The 20,293-nt window shown below is 39.1% G+C and overlaps 2 protein-coding genes and 1 long non-coding RNA gene across 4 annotated transcripts; 1 reads left to right on the forward strand and 2 right to left on the reverse strand.

Annotated features, from left to right (window-relative positions):
* Positions 1–1,349: 1,349 nt before the first annotated feature.
* On the reverse strand, positions 1,350–14,321 carry RRN3 (RRN3 homolog, RNA polymerase I transcription factor). The gene is made up of 18 exons (XM_071761351.1): positions 14,205–14,321; positions 13,988–14,096; positions 13,495–13,551; positions 12,596–12,685; positions 12,378–12,507; positions 11,842–11,901; positions 11,064–11,127; positions 10,518–10,587; positions 8,754–8,852; positions 8,069–8,164; positions 7,373–7,508; positions 6,693–6,823; positions 5,497–5,627; positions 4,489–4,673; positions 3,820–3,928; positions 3,329–3,481; positions 2,376–2,463; positions 1,350–1,722 (listed from the first exon to the last, which is right to left on the reverse strand). Exons 2-18 carry the CDS (start codon positions 14,078–14,080, stop codon positions 1,576–1,578), a joined length of 1,839 nt encoding a protein of 612 aa, XP_071617452.1. The 5' UTR covers positions 14,081–14,096; positions 14,205–14,321; the 3' UTR covers positions 1,350–1,575.
* Positions 1,717–12,989, forward strand: LOC139804276 (uncharacterized). The gene is made up of 2 exons (XR_011729315.1): positions 1,717–2,082; positions 12,333–12,989. It is a non-coding gene; the product is annotated as an uncharacterized lncRNA (long non-coding RNA).
* Positions 14,322–14,851: 530 nt separating the features above from the next.
* LOC139804275 (transmembrane protein 238-like) lies at positions 14,852–18,526 on the reverse strand. 2 transcript variants are annotated; one of them, XR_011729314.1, is made up of 3 exons: positions 18,051–18,526; positions 17,617–17,852; positions 14,852–15,663 (listed from the first exon to the last, which is right to left on the reverse strand). XR_011729314.1 is itself a non-coding variant. In XM_071761352.1 (2 exons), the coding sequence occupies exons 1-2, from the start codon at positions 18,449–18,451 to the stop codon at positions 15,654–15,656; spliced, it is 411 nt and encodes a 136-aa protein (XP_071617453.1). In that variant the 5' UTR covers positions 18,452–18,524; the 3' UTR covers positions 14,852–15,653. The 2 variants fall into 2 exon arrangements, 1 of the variants encoding a protein (XP_071617453.1); XM_071761352.1 differs by lacking the exon at positions 17,617–17,852 and having other exon boundaries at positions 18,051–18,524.
* Positions 18,527–20,293: the final 1,767 nt, after the last annotated feature.

Consider the following 20,293-nt stretch of genomic DNA (forward strand, 5'->3'; position numbering starts at 1 on the left):
CACATGATTCTCTAATACTTTGCATCACTTAGATCTTTTTTCGTTCACTTTTAATAAGATAGGAAGTTCCTCATTCACATACCTGGTATTACAACTCGGAATGTTTTACACAGCCTTGTTCTGTAAAAAGTGACTGACTACATTGCTAAAAGCCTAGCGGTGAAAGAACAGAAAAAGGCAGCTTGCAAAGGACATCTTCCTTGCTGTTGATGCAAGAACGTTTCTTTTCTATGCCAGGAGAGAATGCAATTATTTCAGACGAAATCCACTGTTTATTGCTTAGGAATGACAATAAAGAGGACTAAAATTGAAACTAAAAACTAAGTCTCAATTTACCCAGTGATGAACAAGATCTACTGATGTTTATTGCAGTATTATCCCCAGAACGCAGTTTTGCCATCTGTGAGAACAAACACTAACTTGGAGAAGCTCAACTACACTGAGAGATCCTTAGTTACATACAGAGATGTTTTTTCAAAGGTGTAAGATTTGTGCTAGTTGCACTGATCTTAATTGGCTTTGATTAAAAATGTTATCTTGAACACTTCCAAGTTTGGAATCTAAAGAAGGGTAAACAAATGGAGCTGCACAGCTATTCAGTTTAGTCCCAAATGCATATTTTCAACTAAATGTAGCACAAATAACACTTCTTCCCTCACTATTTATATTCTTACTCAAATCTAAAAGCCAATAATCATGAAAAAAAGACAAGAAACTTATGCAGAGAAACTAACACTGACACGTGGACAACACAAGGACAACAGTGGCACAAAAATTTCCTTTCTAAGAGGGAAATTATTTTGTCTTTTTTTCTTTTCTTGTCAACATTCACATATAAACTTCAAATTCTGAAAATAAATACCTGTCTCAGAGTGCTTCACAAGCACCCCAGAGACACCTATCTACAAATCATACATTCAGCTACTCCATCATTTTCAACATCATCACTTTTACACGTCCCAACTTTCACAGCTGGGAAAGTGTGTTAGCTGCATATTTAAGGAGTAATAATGCTTTTCATCTGATTACACTTTCCACTGTCATGTTGTTTTACTAAAAACTCTACAGTTAGGAAAAGCTTAAGAGATGTGTGCAAAAGAATCACTGTTGATTCATGGCTTCCCTACCATGGGATGATACCACTGCTTTGAAACCAAGTCAGAAACACTCAAAGAGTTCAGTTGGAGTACTGATGATGGAACTTAGGTCCCCACACACACCAGTAGGAAGGATGACCACACTTTCACCCCCAATATATAAAACCTTGTAGAGAAAAGCAGTAAACCAAAGTTTTGAAGTCAGGAAAAACTATAAAAAAATCCTTTTAAGCCATAAAAACCATTTCAATGTGAAATCTGTAAAATATCACCCTATTTATTCTCTAGGCTTTTCTAGCAACATATACCTTTATCATAACATATCTGTAGAAATCTGATGCTTAAGAAACAATGACTTTTCTTAAATGTAGTTACTTAAACATTTGCCAGTTTGCAAAGATGAGCTACAGTCTCTTTACAGAGAAAAAAATTGCACACCATTCTCAACATTTCCACTTTCCATTTTCCATTCTCCATGTCACTGAGGATACGGCACGTAACAATCCAGGGGGGAGCCAATGTTCAAAGTATTTGATTCATAAGAATTTGGAGCAATTCCAACCACACCATCATTTTGAGGGGTCTCCCCTTTCAAGAAGTCATCATCTTCATCTTCAGAAGCACCCTGCATAAATTCAAAAGGACCAGTGAGAGCAGAAAGATACTCCAGGTCTCTATTAAGTTCTGGCAGAAGTAATGAATGCTGAGACAAAAAAAAAAACCTGTATTTCTAAACTAAATTCTGAAATGTTGTAATAATCAAATCTTCTAATTAAAACACTATAGGAAAGTTTACAAAGTGACCAGTTAACAAAGCTAAAATACCATAAAGGATTTTTATATTTTATCATAGGATGGAAAGAATCTGACATAGGAGAGACAATCCTGCAATAAGGTAAAGAGACTAAAAAGGAGCTTTAGAAGGGCATAATTCAGGACTCCAGCTTTAGTACAGTTGTCATGACCAGCTGGAGTGGTAAGAGAAGTAAGACATACTCTTATTATGATATATGGGAACTAAACCATTTCTGTAAAGTAGATTTTCCAGTGATATTGTGCCCATAACCTGAGGTCCTGGGCTGCTAAAATAACTCCTCTGCATAAGAGTGGAAAAGTGTTCTCAAACCAAGGAGGGATCAATCCCTAAAAATTCCTAATTTCAACTACAGTTTCTCATAAATGTTTAGTATAGTCTTATCTACCAAAAAAAAAAAAAATTAGTCCTAAAATAGAAGAAGCTGATAGAGATTTGAAAAAGCTGAAGTGCATTTTGGTTACCCTTTTAATGGGTTTCTTCAGATTCTCAAGATCTTCAGCACTCAGCTCTTCCCAAAACTGATAAAAAGGATCAATAGTCTTCTTCGATCTGAAAGAGGAATTAAAGCACATTATGAATTCATGTATTCAGTAAAATATATATTTCATTTTAATAATACAATATAGAACACCTGGCATTTTGATAGGCCTCTGTAGGATTTTACAAACTAATCCCTTTATAATATCCCATAAATCCCATGAAGAAATAATGCCATTCAACTGATGGGTACAAATTACAATTGTTCACCTCAGGACTTCTAATACAGTCAGCTCCCCTAATTCCTAGCTGGGCATTTTTAACAGCTACACTATGCTTGCAAATAAGTATGATTTTCTTTGGAAATTTTAGAATATTATATGGCTTCTTTAATAATTTCTACGTCTATGAAAGGCCTCCTCTTATGAGGCAACATTGATTCTTTAGAAACCAGAAAATGCCACAACTCTGCCCTTTAACATTAAAAAGTGATTAAAGCATCATAGTGCTAGACATTTTGCAAAGCTGCAAATAATCTACCCATAAAAAAAAGGTGTTAAATAAGATGAAATCTCCAATCAAAAAGCAATACACCCAAGGTGCAAAAATACCTAAACCAAACAAACAACAAGAAAATAACACAACACCACCACAGCTCCAGCAAAATACTTATGGCACTTCAGGAAGTATTTACAACAAGGAAGCCCAAAGAGAAGTTAACAAATATATTCTCTAGACCTTCCAGGAAACTGGGTCCTGTTCCTTCTTCAATGCTACAAGTCATAGTTGGGGTAACTTTTAATTCAAATCTTTGATAATCTCTGGTTGAAATATGCAACATGAATAGTACTAAAGATCAGGGAAGAAAGTTAACTACAGAAACATTGACAGTCTTAGTTATTTTCTACAAGGCAGAAAAGGATTATTTAAACTGTACCTTTTAAGAATGTATGGATCAAAGGGGAAGAAACTGTCAAGGGGGTTGGTGCACGTCTGCACGAGGTCACCCCCTGTGCCCGTCCGAACAACTGGTATGAACTGCCTGTTGTTCCTCTCAATTATTGTGTAGCAGAACACCAACTGGTATTTCCTTCAAAAAGGTAATAGAGAAAAAACAAGGGTCTTTAGCACACAGAAAGCAGGAATTTCAGATGGTACTAAAATACAAAGTTATTTTTCAACACCACTTTATTTTCTGAGTACAATCATATTACCTGCAACACAAACCAATCCATTTCATAGTACTGTAGGATTTCACTGAAACTGAACCAGAGATTTACCAACCTAGAATATGGGCAGTGTTATACAAGTTGTCCTGGTGCACCTAGCAAAACCCGTGTTCAAAGTACTGTGCTGTTTTTGAATAGAAACATACACAGATACAGAAGTATCTGTATCAAGCTGAAACTGAAATAAATGAGTAGGTACCTGGTAATGGCAGCAAACAAGTTCACAACAGAGGGTATGCAAATCTTCAGGGGATTCAGCTGACACATGACAATGCGCTCAAAATTCAAACTCTGCAGATATGAGAGACCTTGAAAATAAGAGGAATTGACAAATATGGGTTATATTTCTTATAATCTGAACTTATCTTCTAAGAATTCCCAGTCTGACCAGACTGCACTCTGCATGACACCACAGAAGTACATCATAGGGTGGTCTTTTACAGTACAGATCTACCCCACAGCCTGTTCAGCAGAAAATCTGTTTCAAGTAATGGTAACCTGACACATCTGAGGGATCCTTCTAACACAGGCACTACACTTACACACCCATTACAGGTGCTGACAGAGGCACAAGTTATACAGAAAGAGTGTTAACTGAAGCCCACATGAGTTTCAAACAGCTGCAATTTAAACATGCTCAGTAAGTGGGGCCAGCTATCAATGTTGAGGGGTTACTGGCACTGTTTTCAGCAGTGGGGGGAAAGAGTTTTATTTAGCTTGGTGGCTTGACAGGTGTACAAGCCATCTCATTTTATTTAGAACAAAACAACCTGAACAACAGATACTTGCCTAAACTGACCATCACAAAACACATCAACAGTAAAACCTGCAAATGAATCCCAATGCTGTTTAAACCTACAATACTCACCTTTCCTTAAATTTCCATCCAAAAGTTGTTTATGACGGAAAATGAGTGTATAGAACACGGCCTGACACGTAGAATAAAATGGGCCATGGAGAGCTACATCACAGTAAGAGTTAGCTCCTGTATCCTGACTTTCAATATATTTATGCAACCAGTTCACCAGAAGATCCAGGGATGCTTTTACTGTACTATAATGGAGGAGAAAAAAAAAAAAAAAGTGTAACACCCCAAGACAAGATGTTAAACAACCATTCAGTGATCTTAATGGTTATAAAGGTATCATTAAGAAAGTCTCATTGCAATGAAGGAGATTTAGTTCTCCTTGAATATAATCAATGTATCAGCACTGAAAATCCCAATCAGTGAAAACACAAGATGCCAGAAGAGATGAATCCATGAACTCATGTTGCATGTGACACACAGAGTAAATAATCAGAATCCTGGGCTACAGATAGTACAGAGATATCTCCCACATTTAGCAAGTAGTTCCAGTATCAAATGGTCAACAAAAAAAGGTCAACATTTAAGTCACCAAGCCCACCCTAAACAGCATAAAAATACAGAATGTGTACATATGGAAGGCATTTTCACCCATCTGCTTACACTTAGTTAAGTGTATTTATCTATCTGTATCAAAATTCTTGAACACTTGACTTCCCTGTCTCAGAGCCTACATAAAATGCCTCAATAGATCATGAAAATATCTGCTTCTGAACATGAGATATACTGGGCATCCAGGACACCACCTGTAAGGAACATAGCCTGCCTGTGCTTAGCACTTCTTTGGAAATGAAACATTAAGCAGGAAGTCAAGAATCCTAGAAATCATTAGTCTGCAATGTAAATGCAAAACTTTAATGAAAACTTCAAGACAATACTGAAACAGTATTGTAGAAAAGACAAATGACTATTGATACAGGCCAACTGGCAAAGTAGTGGGAACAGAAGAACAACATTGTTCATGCATACTGTGAAATCCATATGTAACTTTAACAATTATCATAAACTTACACGACTGGAATGAATTTAGCTCTTGCCAAGAAACTGCCAATATAAGTCCCAGCAGTCTGCCTGATCACTGAAGGATTGTTTGGATCACGCAGTTTTTTCCAAAGATGATCTAAAAATGCCTCAGCCAACCCCTGGAGACAAGAAACACAGAAACCATAAATTGTTATACTGATTAAATTGTTTAAAAGATTTCTAATACTCAATTTCCACAGTTTCCACAACCAAACTACAAATAAAGTCTACCTATAGCTGTAGTAAATAAGTATTCCTACATGTGATGGAAGAGCACTCTTTTCTGTTGTCTTTTTCTATATTTAGTTGTAAAATGTAAATTGAACCAGAAGTCTACAAAAGCCAGGAACAGATAAACAAGAAGTGTTTAAAAACAAGAGAGGTAAGAAAGTAAAGAAGTTCACCATCTCCTGTTGCAGAAAAGGTCAGAAACATTCAATGAAGACAGCAAGAGGGGAAATTTCTATGAGCTATAGTGATTTCTTCACCTTAAATGGTTATATTGGGGAAATTTTGGCCACAATTCACATCAGTAAAAAAAAATGTAAGATCATGAGAGATTTTCTCATTGAGTTTGCCCATCATGGGCTGTCCCCACGAAAGGCTGGACTCTGAGATGACTTTCTAGCAAAGCATCACAACACACCCCATTCTGATATTTCCAACACACTCATTATCCACCACTGTCAGAAAGAGTGCATTAGCAGAACCAGATCCCTGGCTACTCTTGTGCAAAAAGCATGCACAGTCTTATTTTTATAAGCTAAGAGAAATTTGCTTGGGAGATGGGAAGACAGGAGGAGGAACAAATAGCAGACACCAATTCCAATTTGAGAAGCTAACACAAACTGTATCTTCAAGATAGTTTTGGGATGATAAACTTCCTGGAGCACTGTGTCTCAGGTTCAAGAGAATAACTGATTCTTTTAAGAGGTCCATTAACCAAGGTCCTTCACACTAGCCAAGATTCCATCTGCTTGAAGCTTAGGAACAACATGGAAAAAGCAACCACATGAAGAAAAACTTGAAGAAAGGAGTAACAGAGAAAGAAAATAAAGATATTAATGAATCCTGATGTAGTATCTCCAGACAAATGGAATACTAGAATTACAGCAGAAAACACCTATTTTTAAGGATGCACAGATAACTGAAGACACTGCATTTAAAAAACAGCTTCTACTCACCAATTTAAAGCTACAGATGTAAAACATGAAATACTGTACATGACACGAAGCATGGGTTGGTAAAATGAGCTTGTCAAAAACTGATACCAGATCCCGATACAAATCCTTTGTGTTGTTAATATCAAGTTTGCCTACAAACACAAAAAGAAAACAGAATTAAATGAGCCATTCCACCTCTTTTCCCTGCCCTTATGCTGCAAACGTGGCATTTATAACTTTCTAGACCACTAAAAAATTTGTAAAGAAAAACTATCAACCTGACTTATAGGCTTCTCCAACATCTAAAAAATATTTGTAGTAAGACTTTTCTGGACTGGAGCTCTGCTTTTTTTGTTGGTGTACGTGGAGAACATCTGTGTATGTGTACATACACACAGGTATAAAACTGGCAGACATGCACTTTGCAGTAATGTGTCAATTCAGACGAGCCATCTGGATACAGTGTTCTATTTATATCATCAAAATGTCTCCAGCTGAAGACTAGACCTTTAAAGTCATAAATGTACCTTTGTATCCTCTGCAAATACCCCTGGGCAGAGTGAGGAATGCAGCCTGTAGCCTGCTGATGGCAGAATTCTGGTGCTAAAGGCTGAGGATTGTATCTTGAAGCAGAAAGCAAGAAATCTTACATTTTTCCTACTTGCAAGCAAAACAAATTTGATTACAGGTCGTGTTCTTACCATCTACATGGCAAACATCTTTAATATAGGAAAAGAGGATGGTCATCAAAATATCAAGTCGCTCTGCAAGTGGATGGGCCATTCTCTCACTACTACAAGATACAGCTTTGTTTCCTTTTCTTTCTTCATCTTCCTCCTGGTAGATAAAATGGCAGGCAGGCAGATTTTATAGATACACATCACAGAAACAGCCATTACAGGAAAAGTGAAACTCAACTTCTTTTTCAGTGATATGCCACAGTTGTTTGTTGGTTTTTTGGGGGTGTACGGTTGGATGTTTTGTTTTGTTTTATTTTCATAACAGAAGCCTTATCTAATTATTACACAGTTTAGTGTAACCATTTTTTTGTAAACTAAGCCAACTAGCCCATATTCCTTACTTAGCTTTATATATATCTGCTTGTGTTGTTACATAATGAAATTGATTCACTGCATATATGCTGGGTATTTACATATATAAAGTCATCATACAAAAGGAACACATTAGCCATTTGTCAGCTGTCAGGTTTCAAGAGCTGTGTGCAGTGCAGTAATAACAAAGCAAAACCACAGCAAGAATAAAATAATGTATTCCTACAGTTTCTTGACTTCAGTGTAGTTAATAAAGCAATAGTATATTCCTAGTTTCTCAGTTCACAGCCACTTCAGAAGTTAAAATTTTAACAAAACCATTTTTACTAGAACAAGATAGCCAACCATGTCAAAAAGTCCCTCCTCTGTAGATTTTTCCTCGCTCCCAGAGTTATTAGCAGCTTCTTCAGCATCTTCAATCTCTTGCTGTGGAGTACTAACCTAAAGTGGCAAAGAGGAAATTAATTTTTGTAAAACTAATAATTTTTTTATTATGTACCTATAAGAAATGTCAACATGAGTAATTTCCAGATTAGGTTTTGTCCTTGATTAAACACTTTAAAAGGGAATGATGTGTATGCAATACACAAATGTACAAGCCAAACCACCTTAAACTTCACCTCCAGATTTCAAGCTTTCCCCAGAAAGCTCTTTGCTGAGGTTCTTCAAAATATAAATAATTTCCAATGCGGTCCCTCCTTATTTAAGACCAAATCCTTTTACTTCAAAGGGATGATAAAACAGATCAGCTACAGAGAGGCACATTTTCTGCATCTCAGCACTCATTACCATGAAAAAGTTATTTTGATTCTGGCATGGAGATTCTATGCAGGCTGTAACAGTACACATCATACAATCACCCCCAGGTGTGGGAACAGCTTAAGAACAGAAATGGACCATAAACTTTGTTACTTTATACTTGTGAGCACTACTGCAAAGTATTTTTTTTGTTGAGCTTAACACTGAAATATATTTAATTTTTTTACTCTGTGTACCCTAACACCAAGCTTCCCCAAAAGAACAAACTTACATCCAACTTTAACAGCTTTTCAATAATGAGCTCCAGAATTTGAAGCCTCAGAGTTGGAAGGTACACAGTAACCCGCAGCAGGTTATGGACATAACATTCCTGTAACACAAAATTAATTTATATCTATAATAAAATTAACAGAAACTCTCATTTTTGCCAAGGATTTTTATAAACAAGTTTCTTAATTTATTATTTAAAGAGCCAGAAATAAGTTTAAACAGATTATATTCAATCTAGAATACATTAATGTATAAACCAAACATTGACAGTTGTTCAGCTGTGTTACCATTAACTTATTAATCTACTATTTCCATGCAAATTCTTCCAGATATCGCCAGACAGGATGAGTATAAATATTATAAAAGAATATTCTGTAAGTTATTAATTTCCATAGTTTATGTCTAAACTTTCCTGAAGAAAATTAAACAAGCATATTTCTCACTACATCCAGAACCAGATCTAGTAGAACCGTTTAAAGTGAGAGTACATCTTTATTTCAGGTTATTATAATAACAGATCTTAACTCCACAGCTAAGTGTCCTCAGAGTCATCTTGATTATAATTGAAACAGCTTAACAGGCAAGTTTTATGAGTCTGCATGTGCCCCCCCAGATATACACACATACATAAGGAAGACAATGCTGCAACTTTCATACAGCAAAAACTGTCAAGTTTTTGAACTTGAACACAAAACTAGGTAAAGTGCCACATAAGTACATCATAGTCTCTTTGTGAATATGCATTATAACACAACCTTTAATTACATGAGCACATATGATTTTTCCACAGGCCATCTGGCTTGCTAAGTATATAAAATGGATGGAGATAGTTTAATAAGAACATATACATGGGAAATATTTAACAATGCATGGACCTTTTTTTTTTAACACTCTATTCGAACCTTGCCCTGAAAATACAGTTATGAAATTAAATAAACAAATAAAAATATATAAAAATATAAATAAATTCTTCTCTTAGCACCCCATAAGAACTATTATCCCCCTCATTTTACAGACAGGGAACTGATGCTCAAAATTACTTGGAATAAAAAATAAAAATAAAAAAAAATAAAAGGAAAAAAAACCCCAGGCAAGGTATATAAGGAACTTCAGGTTTTTTTCAGCACTTGATGAGTTCAGACAGCTCCAACTGAACTTTGCTGGTGGAGCAGGGCTCTGCCTTACTGAAAAATAAAGTGCCAACATATCAAGTTGGAACAAGTAAATATAAAGATGAGCATAAGAGCCTAACCTGTCAGAAGTTCCCAGCTTGTTTTTACCACATCATCACTATACCAAAAACGTAATAAAACATCCCACTACACTCCTGGCAACTTGGATTTCACCTGAAGTGTCAGTTGCTTTCTATGTTCTTATCAACCCCCCTGTTCTTCTTGAAGAAATTTTAAGTTTTAACAACAAATGAGACAGGTACCCTACCGTCTCCTCACTACACAACCCTGAGATTCATCGTCAAAGAGGTCCATCCTGTGCATTGATTAAGAAAGCAATCCTGTGGAAAAGATATGCAGTTATGTCATTAAAGACTAGCATAATGCTTATGCACAAGGAACTTAAGTATGTCTGGACAGCCTTCTACTAAACAGACACAACCATATATATTTATATATATATATAAATAGCAATAATCTTAGGCAATACACTCAAAAATCTGCATTCAACACCACCAAATCAGCTGCCGTACTAGGGAGTACACTTAAACATGAAAAACAAGTGAACAAACAAATATATTCATAGTTCTTACCAGAGTCCTTTCTGATTTATTAATGAAAGGGAAGTTTTCCACAAGTATTGGCATGAGAAATTGCGGTGTCCTACAATTAAAAAAAACACACAAAAGAAACAAAAAATCCCAATAATCCCAAGTTACTGACACTGCAGCACTCTATGATAAAGACAGACTGGAATAACCTCATTACACAGAAACTTTATTTTAAAGAAATTAGGTGTATTAAATTTGTTTTTGCAAGGACCACAGAACAGTTAGTAAAGGGGCAAATTTCACTGTGGTCTTGTTAAAAGACACTTAAAATATGTTGCTATAAACATGATTTTCCCCACTTCCTATCACCATTAAGAGGATTTTCAGCTGCTGATGCCTACTGAAATTTCCTAAGGACTGGACACAGCATTCCACCAGTGAGTAGCAGGGAAAGTCATGCAATGCAACTAAGTATTACACTTCCCATTAAGATAAAGAAATAAAACCAAAAAAAACCAGAAAACAATACATCAGGTCACAAGCTTTAAAAAGGAAAGCATTTAAAAAACCACGGGACCATATACTTACGAAGGAACATATCTTGCAACAGTTTGCAATGCTCTGTGGCATGTATTAAAGTTTTCAGAAATGTCTAGAGAGAGAAAAATATACTTAAGCATCTAGTTACAGAAAACTCAATTGGGAACCAACAAAACCAGTTCAGAAGATACCTTAAATCCAAGTCTGTATATATAATCTACCTGAAGATTTTGCCCCATTTTCACAATAGTCAAACAGATAATTTAGGCTTCTATGACACAGTTTTAAAATCCAAAGTGTTACATGTGAACAGTGAAAGAGTAACTGGGTCCCAAGCAGAAATTTATTACAGCATTCAAGATTAAAAAAAAAATTAAATTCTTGAAACATTCAGCTGTTTGCTTTAACAATAAAGACACAAATTACACAGCATTTTTGTTATAACTATTAATTGTATTTGAGCTTATCACAAGCAAACAAGAAAAGACTCAAGAATCCTCCTAACAACCTAGTTTTATTGAGATAAATCAAATGGAAAACTAACTTTTCTTTGGATTCGAGACAATCTAGATCTGGGAAGTTCTCCTATGCATTCAGTCTTATTCCCACAGATGCTGCACCAGCAGGAGTATTTGGAAATGAGGTGGGTCACCACATGACTGATTTGAGTACAGGATAGTCCTTCATGTGGGAATTTAAGGATGTACTGTTTCTTCTGTTAACTGAGCTAAATTAATTTCATAAAAAAGGAGCAACATGCACTGTATGCTTTTTTAGCAAAGGTATTAACAGCAGCATAAATAAGCCATGCTTTTTTTAAACTCACTTTCATCATCATCATCAGAATCAGAAATATCCACATCATCTTCTCTGATGGTTACTCGAGCTAAAAAAACAGTTACACCAAAACTGTTCAAATATTACAGGTAGCAGCAGTTTCAGTATCAAATCAAGCACAATGGACAACAGGCTTTTCATCAGGACTAAAGTACCAAGATTATCCAAAAGACTTTCTACAATAAGCAGAAACTGATCAAAAGTACTGTTTCACTCAAAGAACCAAGAGGTTCTTGAGATCATCTGACATGGTCCTCACTGCAGCTTTCAGTATTTGGTCACTACATTATAAACTTTGTTCTTTTCTAGGACATCTTCATAAATGAGGTCTGTATTAGCCACTAGAACTTGCCTTCTAAAACCTAGGTACAGAAAACTGTGTCACAATTCAGCCCTTCAAGTTAAAAAAGTAATCAACAAGAAACCAAACAAACCAAGTGATTAATTGTTACTCATTATATGTATACATCATTTACTTAGGAAAGAAGTTTTGACAATCAAACAAAAAAGAAGAAAGTAACTCACGGGGGACAAACTGGGACACAATCATCCGGAGGCACGGCCTGAGGTGGACAGTTTGTGCTGACACTAAATTGCCAAGAAAACCCAGATATTCTTCCACTACCTCTCGGCTTCTTCTCAACCACGGCAGCCTCTGAAAGAAAGCAAAGATCCAGATATCAAAAAAAGGATGTTTTGAGTACTAAACTCTTCATCTTCCCATAGAACAAACTTATATTTACCAGCAAAATGCTGACCAGTTGTTCAAGCTCTTTGGTCAAATACACAACAGCAGATCGAAATTCATGCAGCCAATTAATGATCTGGGCATCCTTAAAAAAAGCAGAAAAAATAGGTAACTACTCCAATAAACAGTATTGCCTGTTACTAGAAAATACCAAAAACCCTCAAAATAGAAAGTATTAATTGTACACCAAAATTATTTTCATAATAACATACATGGAATTTCTTTCTCCAGCCCCCGGATCACATGAAAGATACTGAAACAGTAGGAAATCTACATGGAAAATTTTACACTGATTTTGCCTGGGCACTCAAAAATCCTACTACAATAAAAATATTTTACAAATGTCCGCTTCAAAAAAAGAAGGTCCTTAATAAAGCATTCTGTTCACAGCTTTGTGGCTAAATTAAGAGGGAAAAAAAAAAAAAGGAAAGACAGCAAATGCAGCAAGTACTCACAGCTCTACAGAAGAGCAATGACATACTTGAGTATCAACTACTAAATGCATATGTACTGCTTAATCAAGCAAGCTTTTTGTGAGTGCAGGAAAAGGTAAAAATTCATGCAACTTAAAGGCTATGAAAGTCAGAAAATGTGGTTTGATCTACAGAAGTAATCTGTTGAGTTACTGACTCTTATCTGGAACAAAGAAAGACCCCATCACAAAGCAGAGTTTCTCACTGTAGAGCAAAAAGGCCAAAGCACCATATATCATTAAGACACAGCGTATAAGAAACACGTGTAAAAACATACAATTGCTTTTTTAAAATTCAGTTTTGATACTGATAGCTTCAGTTAAATGCTTAAAGCAAAGGATTTGAGTAAGCACCAAAAGACCCATCTGATGATTACTCATCCAAACTTTAAATCAGACCCCTTTAGTACCAAGACTCTTACCTTGATGTCTGGGTCTGACAGCTGATGCTTTAACAACTCAAAATCTGTGGTCTCACCCTAGGAGGTGAAAGAAAAAGAAAGAAATAATGCTGGTATTTTTTTCCAGCAGAAAAATACATTATCATCAATGCATCCCAACAGTTCTTTATGAAGAACCCAGGCAAGCAAGAAAGCTCAAGGAAGGCCGAACGTAGGAGAGCGCAGTCCCTGCCAGACACCTGAAGCTTCTCGGTCATTTTTAGCCGCTGTCGCTGCTGACACAGCCGGGATCCCTCTGCACCCTCTGGCGCTGCGGGACGTCACTCGGGCTGACTCACAGGGAATCTGTTCCCTTGCACAGCAGCCCCGCCTGGCACGACCCGACCGCACTCCGCTTTCCTCCCTGAGCCTTCAGACACTGACACGCGGCTTCCCAGCGGAACTACCCCCGGGAACCGCCGGGGCGGGAGGACCGGGAGCCCCCCGAGGGGCGCCTGACCGGAGCCGCAGTCACCTTTTGGTACTTGAGCAAGATGTCCATCAGGGTCCCCCCGAACCGCACCGTCTTCCTGGGCGGGGAGCTGATGAACTCGTCCCCCCCCAACATGGTCACGGCCTCGGGCCTGTGGGAAAGCGAAGCGGCGTGAGCACCCGCGGGCCTCAGGGAACGGGGACGGGCAGGGGTCCCCTCGGTGCTGCCCTCCCCCATCCCGCCCCGATCCCTTCCGTGCCTTGCGGTGGCGGCAGCGCGCACCCCGCTAGCGGGGCAGGCGTCGTCGCGCACCGCGCCTCCCGCGCTCCGCCGTCCCGTGCCGCCACATGTCCGCACCCCGGCGGAAAGAGCGCCCGCCCCGCCGGAAACGGGCACGGCCCCGCCCCTCGCACCATAGAGAGGAGCCGGCTGGAAAGGCTAGGGTTGCTCTAGCCCTGCTGTCGGTGGTGCGGGCGGACCGAGGGAGCCGCGAGGAACCGCGAGGTTTCTGCCCGGTACCGGCGGCACCGCTTCGGTTCCAACATTGACACCTAAGGGTAACGAGAGCCCGGTACCGGCAGACAGCCCCTTCGTACAGGCGGGGGGTGCCGGAGTTCCCGTTGGAGTCTAGCGCGTCCTAGGGAAGCAGAATTCCATCGTGGGGACGGACAGGGCGAGCAGAACCAGAGCCAGGGCGAGCAGATCACACTTTAGAATTCTATGACCTACCCGTATTTGCTGATGGTGGCCTCAAACTCTGTGTTGGTTGAAAAACAGAGGAACTCATGAGGAATTTATCCACACAAGAATGTTAAGTATAATTCACTTTAATATAATTTTTTCCTATGTGCTCCTTCTCAGTTCCATCTAGATGTACATTTGTTAATTTTAAAAAGCATCAAAGTATTTGTTAATCAACAGGGAGGGTTTATTGGTGATGGCCCTCCCTTGCTCACCAAATGCTTCAGCATAGGAAAATAATTCCCAACATCACTGGACTAAAAATGCCTCCTAGTATCATCATATTATATTATTTGCAACTATGAAAAAAGTACTGTTATAACAACATCGTTATTTTTACTTGTCTACTTATAAAATCTCAGATTTCAAGTAATTAAAAAATAGCAATTAAACTTTTCAAGAGCAACTGTAAATTGTATATTTACACTATAAACAAGTCCTACTACATTTGTAAGTTTGCATCAATAGCTTAACGTAAGTGTTCTAAAAGCACCCTTACAAATAAAAGTATTGCACTGGCATCATAAAAAAAAAAAAAAAAAAAAAATCACAGAAAGTTTAACTTCCAGACTTCTGTAAAACAGTGCAAGAGCTTTTCATTGTGCAAGAGCTTTTTACCCAAACATTCCCAGATTATTACAAATATAATTAAACATCTATATTACATGCTGCAGTGATTTTTCTGTTAATCAGGTTTTTTTTTTTCCTTTCTAGTTCTCATTTCTTAAGAGTTCTAATTTATGTATTGAAATGGGTAAAAAAAACAACCCACAAAAACTATCCAGTCCAACACTGAAATAAGTGTGTTTGGCAGAGATATGGCTATATGTGTCCATTGTATAGAGTCCATGGTGGTTGCAGAGATTATTCCATAGTGAGAGAATCCTATTGCATTGAATAGGGAATTTTCCCACAATTTGCAGCACTTCCTCCACTTTTAGAGTCAGTAACTTCCACAATGGTGTCTTCAACAGATCCTGAAAGAAATACATTGAGAAAAGGTTACTCCAAAATAGTCTTGGAACAAATAGCCATATAAAACTCCAAAGTGCTATTTGAAGTCAGTCTTAAAAGTATTTTTACTCATGTTTAACAGCCAGTTGAGACACAAAAAGAAGATTCATCAAGCCAACAGCCCATCTCCAATGGTGACCAAGTGTAGATGTTTCTAAGGGTGTAAGAGCACAGCATGTACCCAACACCTCAGGATATTTTCTCTGCCACTTATTAGCTGCCACTTACTGCTCCAGGTCTCCCTGAGCCACAGATTTTACCTTGGCACTTCTCCTGGTTTTCCCTCTGTTTTTTGTATCAGTACATTTTTATCTGTTGCACTGTCCCATACCAAACAATCCTGCACTTCAGTTCCATAGCACTTGATAACTCATTGGTTCCTGCTTTCAGGAATCCATTCCCTGTGTATCTTTCCATACCACTTATGACTGTATGGACCTCCAGAATATTTCATATTCTGCATACTTTAAGGCTCAAAGATCCTAATCTAATTATTATTAATTTTATGAGAAAAATGTGTAAGTAGTTTCTGTAACGAAGAAACCTCTTTATTAAGGCAACAGTTTACAAAAAAAAAAAAAAAAAACAGTAAATTTTTTTGGTGGTGCTGCTGGTGGCTTTTTCCCACCTCTGTCCTGACAATATCTGGCCAAACATGTTTAACCTGTTTGGTTAAGCTCACAAGTTTCTACAGAGAGAGAAAGGTTTTGGTCTATCAGTACAGGATAATCTGATTCAGACACTTGTTTATGAGAAGATATAAAGTACTCCAGATTAATTTACTTAAAGATAACCCTAAATTATCTTTGGAGATGTAAGGTTATCCTTTATTTTACCTTGAAAGTACAAATAATTGTGTTTGTTACAAGGTGTAACTTTTAGACACTCTCGCTGTTTTGATTCCTATGGAATTACAATTACTAATGCAATTGTACTGAAGTTCATTTACTGTAGCATTAGAAGTTGAAGAATATAAAAAATATGGATAATTTTCACTACTAGAAGTTCATTACACCAAAATCTGCATCCATTGCATATTGAAAGTATGACCACCTACAGAGTTTATTACCTACTGAACTCAGTACCTGTAGTTGCCATAATCTTTAGATTAGAAAGTAATTTACAAATGTAATTTCTCCCCTGCAAATACATACCTCAATCTGTCAACCATGCCCATTTCAGAAAAAAAAATATAAAAATAGAATGTCTCGTTTTCACCAGCCACTAGTTGCAGATATTGTTAATAATGAACTACATGTCTGCAACAAACCTAAAGTTTAATTGCTGCTATTGTTGCCTGCCTCCTAGAAGTTTTCTATTAGGCAACACTTATCTACAGTCTATCTCCCTACTGTCAGAATTTCCTCTCAAGAAAATTCTATGGCTTTCATGACAGGTGGCTTACAAAAAAGTTCATGTTGAAATCAAGAGTAGCAATAAGATTTAGTTTAAAGGAGAAGCAGAAAAGCTGACCTTGTAAACAGTGAGACAGACCATGAGTTTGTTCAGAATCCTTACGCAGTTCAGGCACTCCATGGAAAACAGTTTTTACATTTTCCTCAGAAAAGGATTTTTACATAATCAAGTGAAAGCTCGACATCCCCCCATTTTAAAGACATTATGTGTGTTTTATTTCTTAAATAAACATGACATAGTAATCAACACACTAGGGGTATTTTTAAAGGCTTGATGATCTTCAACAATGCCTCAAAGTTGCACACAAACACTTGCACACTGGATAGCAGCACATCTCTTTCAGATGACTGAGGTTCAAGACAAGTAGTTAAACTACTAATTGCATCTATGAGCTTCATACTAATAGCTACAAGCCTGTTCCTAAAGTAACCAGAAGTCAGCATTTCACTTTTTTGGTTCCAAGAGCTCGTGTGGGTAGTGTTTAATGGCTAACGCATTACCTCCTGCTTCTGACTGACTTTCGGAGTCACCGCCGGGATCAGGTCAGGACCAGAGGAGCTTCTGTGCTTGCAACCCGACGGCTCTTGCAGAGCTCTCTGCAACCTTCCCTCCCGTCGGCCTTTTCCCCTCCTGGGTGCCTGCAGGAAGTACCTGCACTGCCTGATCACTCTCGGGCCATTTCTCTCACCGGATTTTTATTATCGCCAGAGTTGCGAAAGATTTCCAACGATTTTTACTTATTAAAAAGGTGTTTGGTGTAAGTGGTTTAACGTAACAAGTTTTTAATTGAGCATCAGGGCTCAATTAAAAGAGCGTTTCCCCAGCTTTTAGACAAATTTAAGGTTTCCCCCGCTCGAACCTTCTCCTACACTGCCGGCCCGGCTCCGCTCGCTGACGCTCCCCGGGACTGACCTCCCCCCGCCCCGGCTCTCACCTGCCGGACTCGGCGGGGCGGCCCCGCGGGCCCCCGGGACATTGCAGCTCCAGGTCGGCAGCCGCAGCGCGGGATCGCGGCGCGGAAGAAAAGGCGGAGGAGAAGCGGAGGCTGAGGCCGTGCACCAACCCCCGCAGCAAGCTGTCCCCACGACCCTTGGGCGGCGGCAGCCCCACGTCGTCCCGCAGCTCCTCCAGCGGAACCTCCAAGTTGCCCGCGTACCAGAACACCCACCAGATGAGGCTGAGGAAGATGCCGATACCGCCCGCGTAGATGAGCAGGTCGGAGAAGAACACGTCTGCGAACACACCGGCCAGCAGCACGGCCAAGCCCAGCGCGTCGAAGGCCAGCGCCAGCCAGAAGGCGGCCACGCAGCGGCCCAGCCCGCCTGGGGCCGCCATGGCGGGGGAGCGGCGGCAGCTCCAGCTCCGCCGCCTCGGGCCGCCCGCACCTGAGGAGAAGGCGGGAGCGGGAGGAGGGCGGTGCCGCCGCACCTGAGGGAGCGCCCGTGCCACGCCCCTGCGCCTGCGCTGGGCCACGCCCTCGCGGCCGCTGAGGTAAAAGGCGGGAGGGCCGCTCCCCTCAGAGCGCTTCTGAGGAGTTCAGGTACCGCGGGTATGGCGTGGATTTTTCTCCTCTCTCTCATCGTAAGTCGTCCGGAGTGTTTGCTGAGGGCCAGTTCCTACTGCTGGCCTCTCCCTGAAGCAGTTTGGCTTTGCTTCGAGGCATTGCTCCACTTCATAAGAGCCTGAGCAGGTATTGAAGATTGGCCTTGTCAGCATTCGGGAGTCGAGGCAACCCTTGAAGGTTAGAGGTGGTGGCTGCCGCCATTTTCTTGTGCAGGTGAGCTGAGGCAGGCACAGCTGGAGCAGTGTAACTCCTCTAGTTAAAGCCGTGTTACCTTTTGAAGGGGGCAAGGACTTTGCCTTAGTTTGGTCAGACAGCCTAGAAGGGGGGCACTCCAGAATAGGGGATCTGGAGATGAAGGCAGATTCTGTAGACGTTTGTGCTTGCAAGAGGAGGCAGCTGTTGTCAGGCAGCAGAGATCTGTGGGACAGTTACAATATGTGCCTGTAAATATAGACTACTTTAACTGCATGCTTGAGTATGGCTTAAAGAGTACTTAGAATACTACTTCAGGTTAACAAGCAGGAAAGTGGTTGTGAAGGCAAGATGAAAAACCCAGGAGATTAAACAGTCATGTAAAAAGCAAGATACTTGGTTCACTCTTCAGTTAATGACCCGATATGTGTCTTTTAACATTCCCAAGTCCCAAAGCCCAAGAGCTATGTTTGTCTGTGAGCTGTCAGGTGCATACTCTCACATAATCTAACAGTTTGTTTAGTGATGGGTAAGCCACACGGTTCCTGTGGCTGGAAATGTCAAGTCAATGCAAACTCAGATCTAAGAGAATTGTTAGCACGTGAAGCTTCCGCATATTGGTGGAAGATCAGTGTGCCAAAAATGATGCTTTAAAGGCTGACTGTTCCTCCAATAAGAATGAGTGCTCTTTGTTTACTATAACTACAGACTCTATTCCTATCATAGCACAGGGTTCACAGTCATTGCTCCTGATGAACAGTGAGAATCAAGATTAGGTGAAGTAATTCCCCCAGTGATTACTTGTGTTACTGAAACTATTCCCCAAAATATATTCTTAGGAAATCACAAGGTGAAAGTCTCTTAAGTTAAAATAACTATTTGTGATTATTTTAAAGTATCTTTTGAATTTTAAAATTTGAACCTAGCTGCAGTAAAAAAAAACCTATGGTTTTATACTGGCTTATTAATATCCTACTACTGTACTTGTTAATATTTTCAATGTGAAGGATGTGTGTTCCAGCACTTACAAGCTACTACAAGTCACTGTCAATTACTCATACAAAACTTGTGATTTTAATTTCATTATTTTCTGTATATCTACAAATTAAATTGAATTAAAATTTAACATGGATAGTAAGATAAAATTTAACATGGATAAAAAACCCCAAACCAACACTTTTCCAGAAAAGAGGCAAGAATATTTTGCAGCCCAAACTAAAAACTGATGGTTGTTTTTGGTCAAGATCAAATCTTTTTGTTAGTATGGATGTAGCATACAGTGATAAAATGCATTTGTCTGTGCTTTTGTTCTTTGTTGCCCTTACACAGTTCCCACTTACACAGTTGTTTCTCAGGGTTTTATTTGTTTGTTTGTTTTGGAATCATCCCCTCCCTGCCCTTTGACACTTGGGAAGTGGAGT

This window comes from Heliangelus exortis, chromosome 17, assembly GCF_036169615.1.
Source record: "Heliangelus exortis chromosome 17, bHelExo1.hap1, whole genome shotgun sequence".
Classification (NCBI taxonomy): Eukaryota; Metazoa; Chordata; class Aves; order Apodiformes; family Trochilidae; genus Heliangelus; species Heliangelus exortis.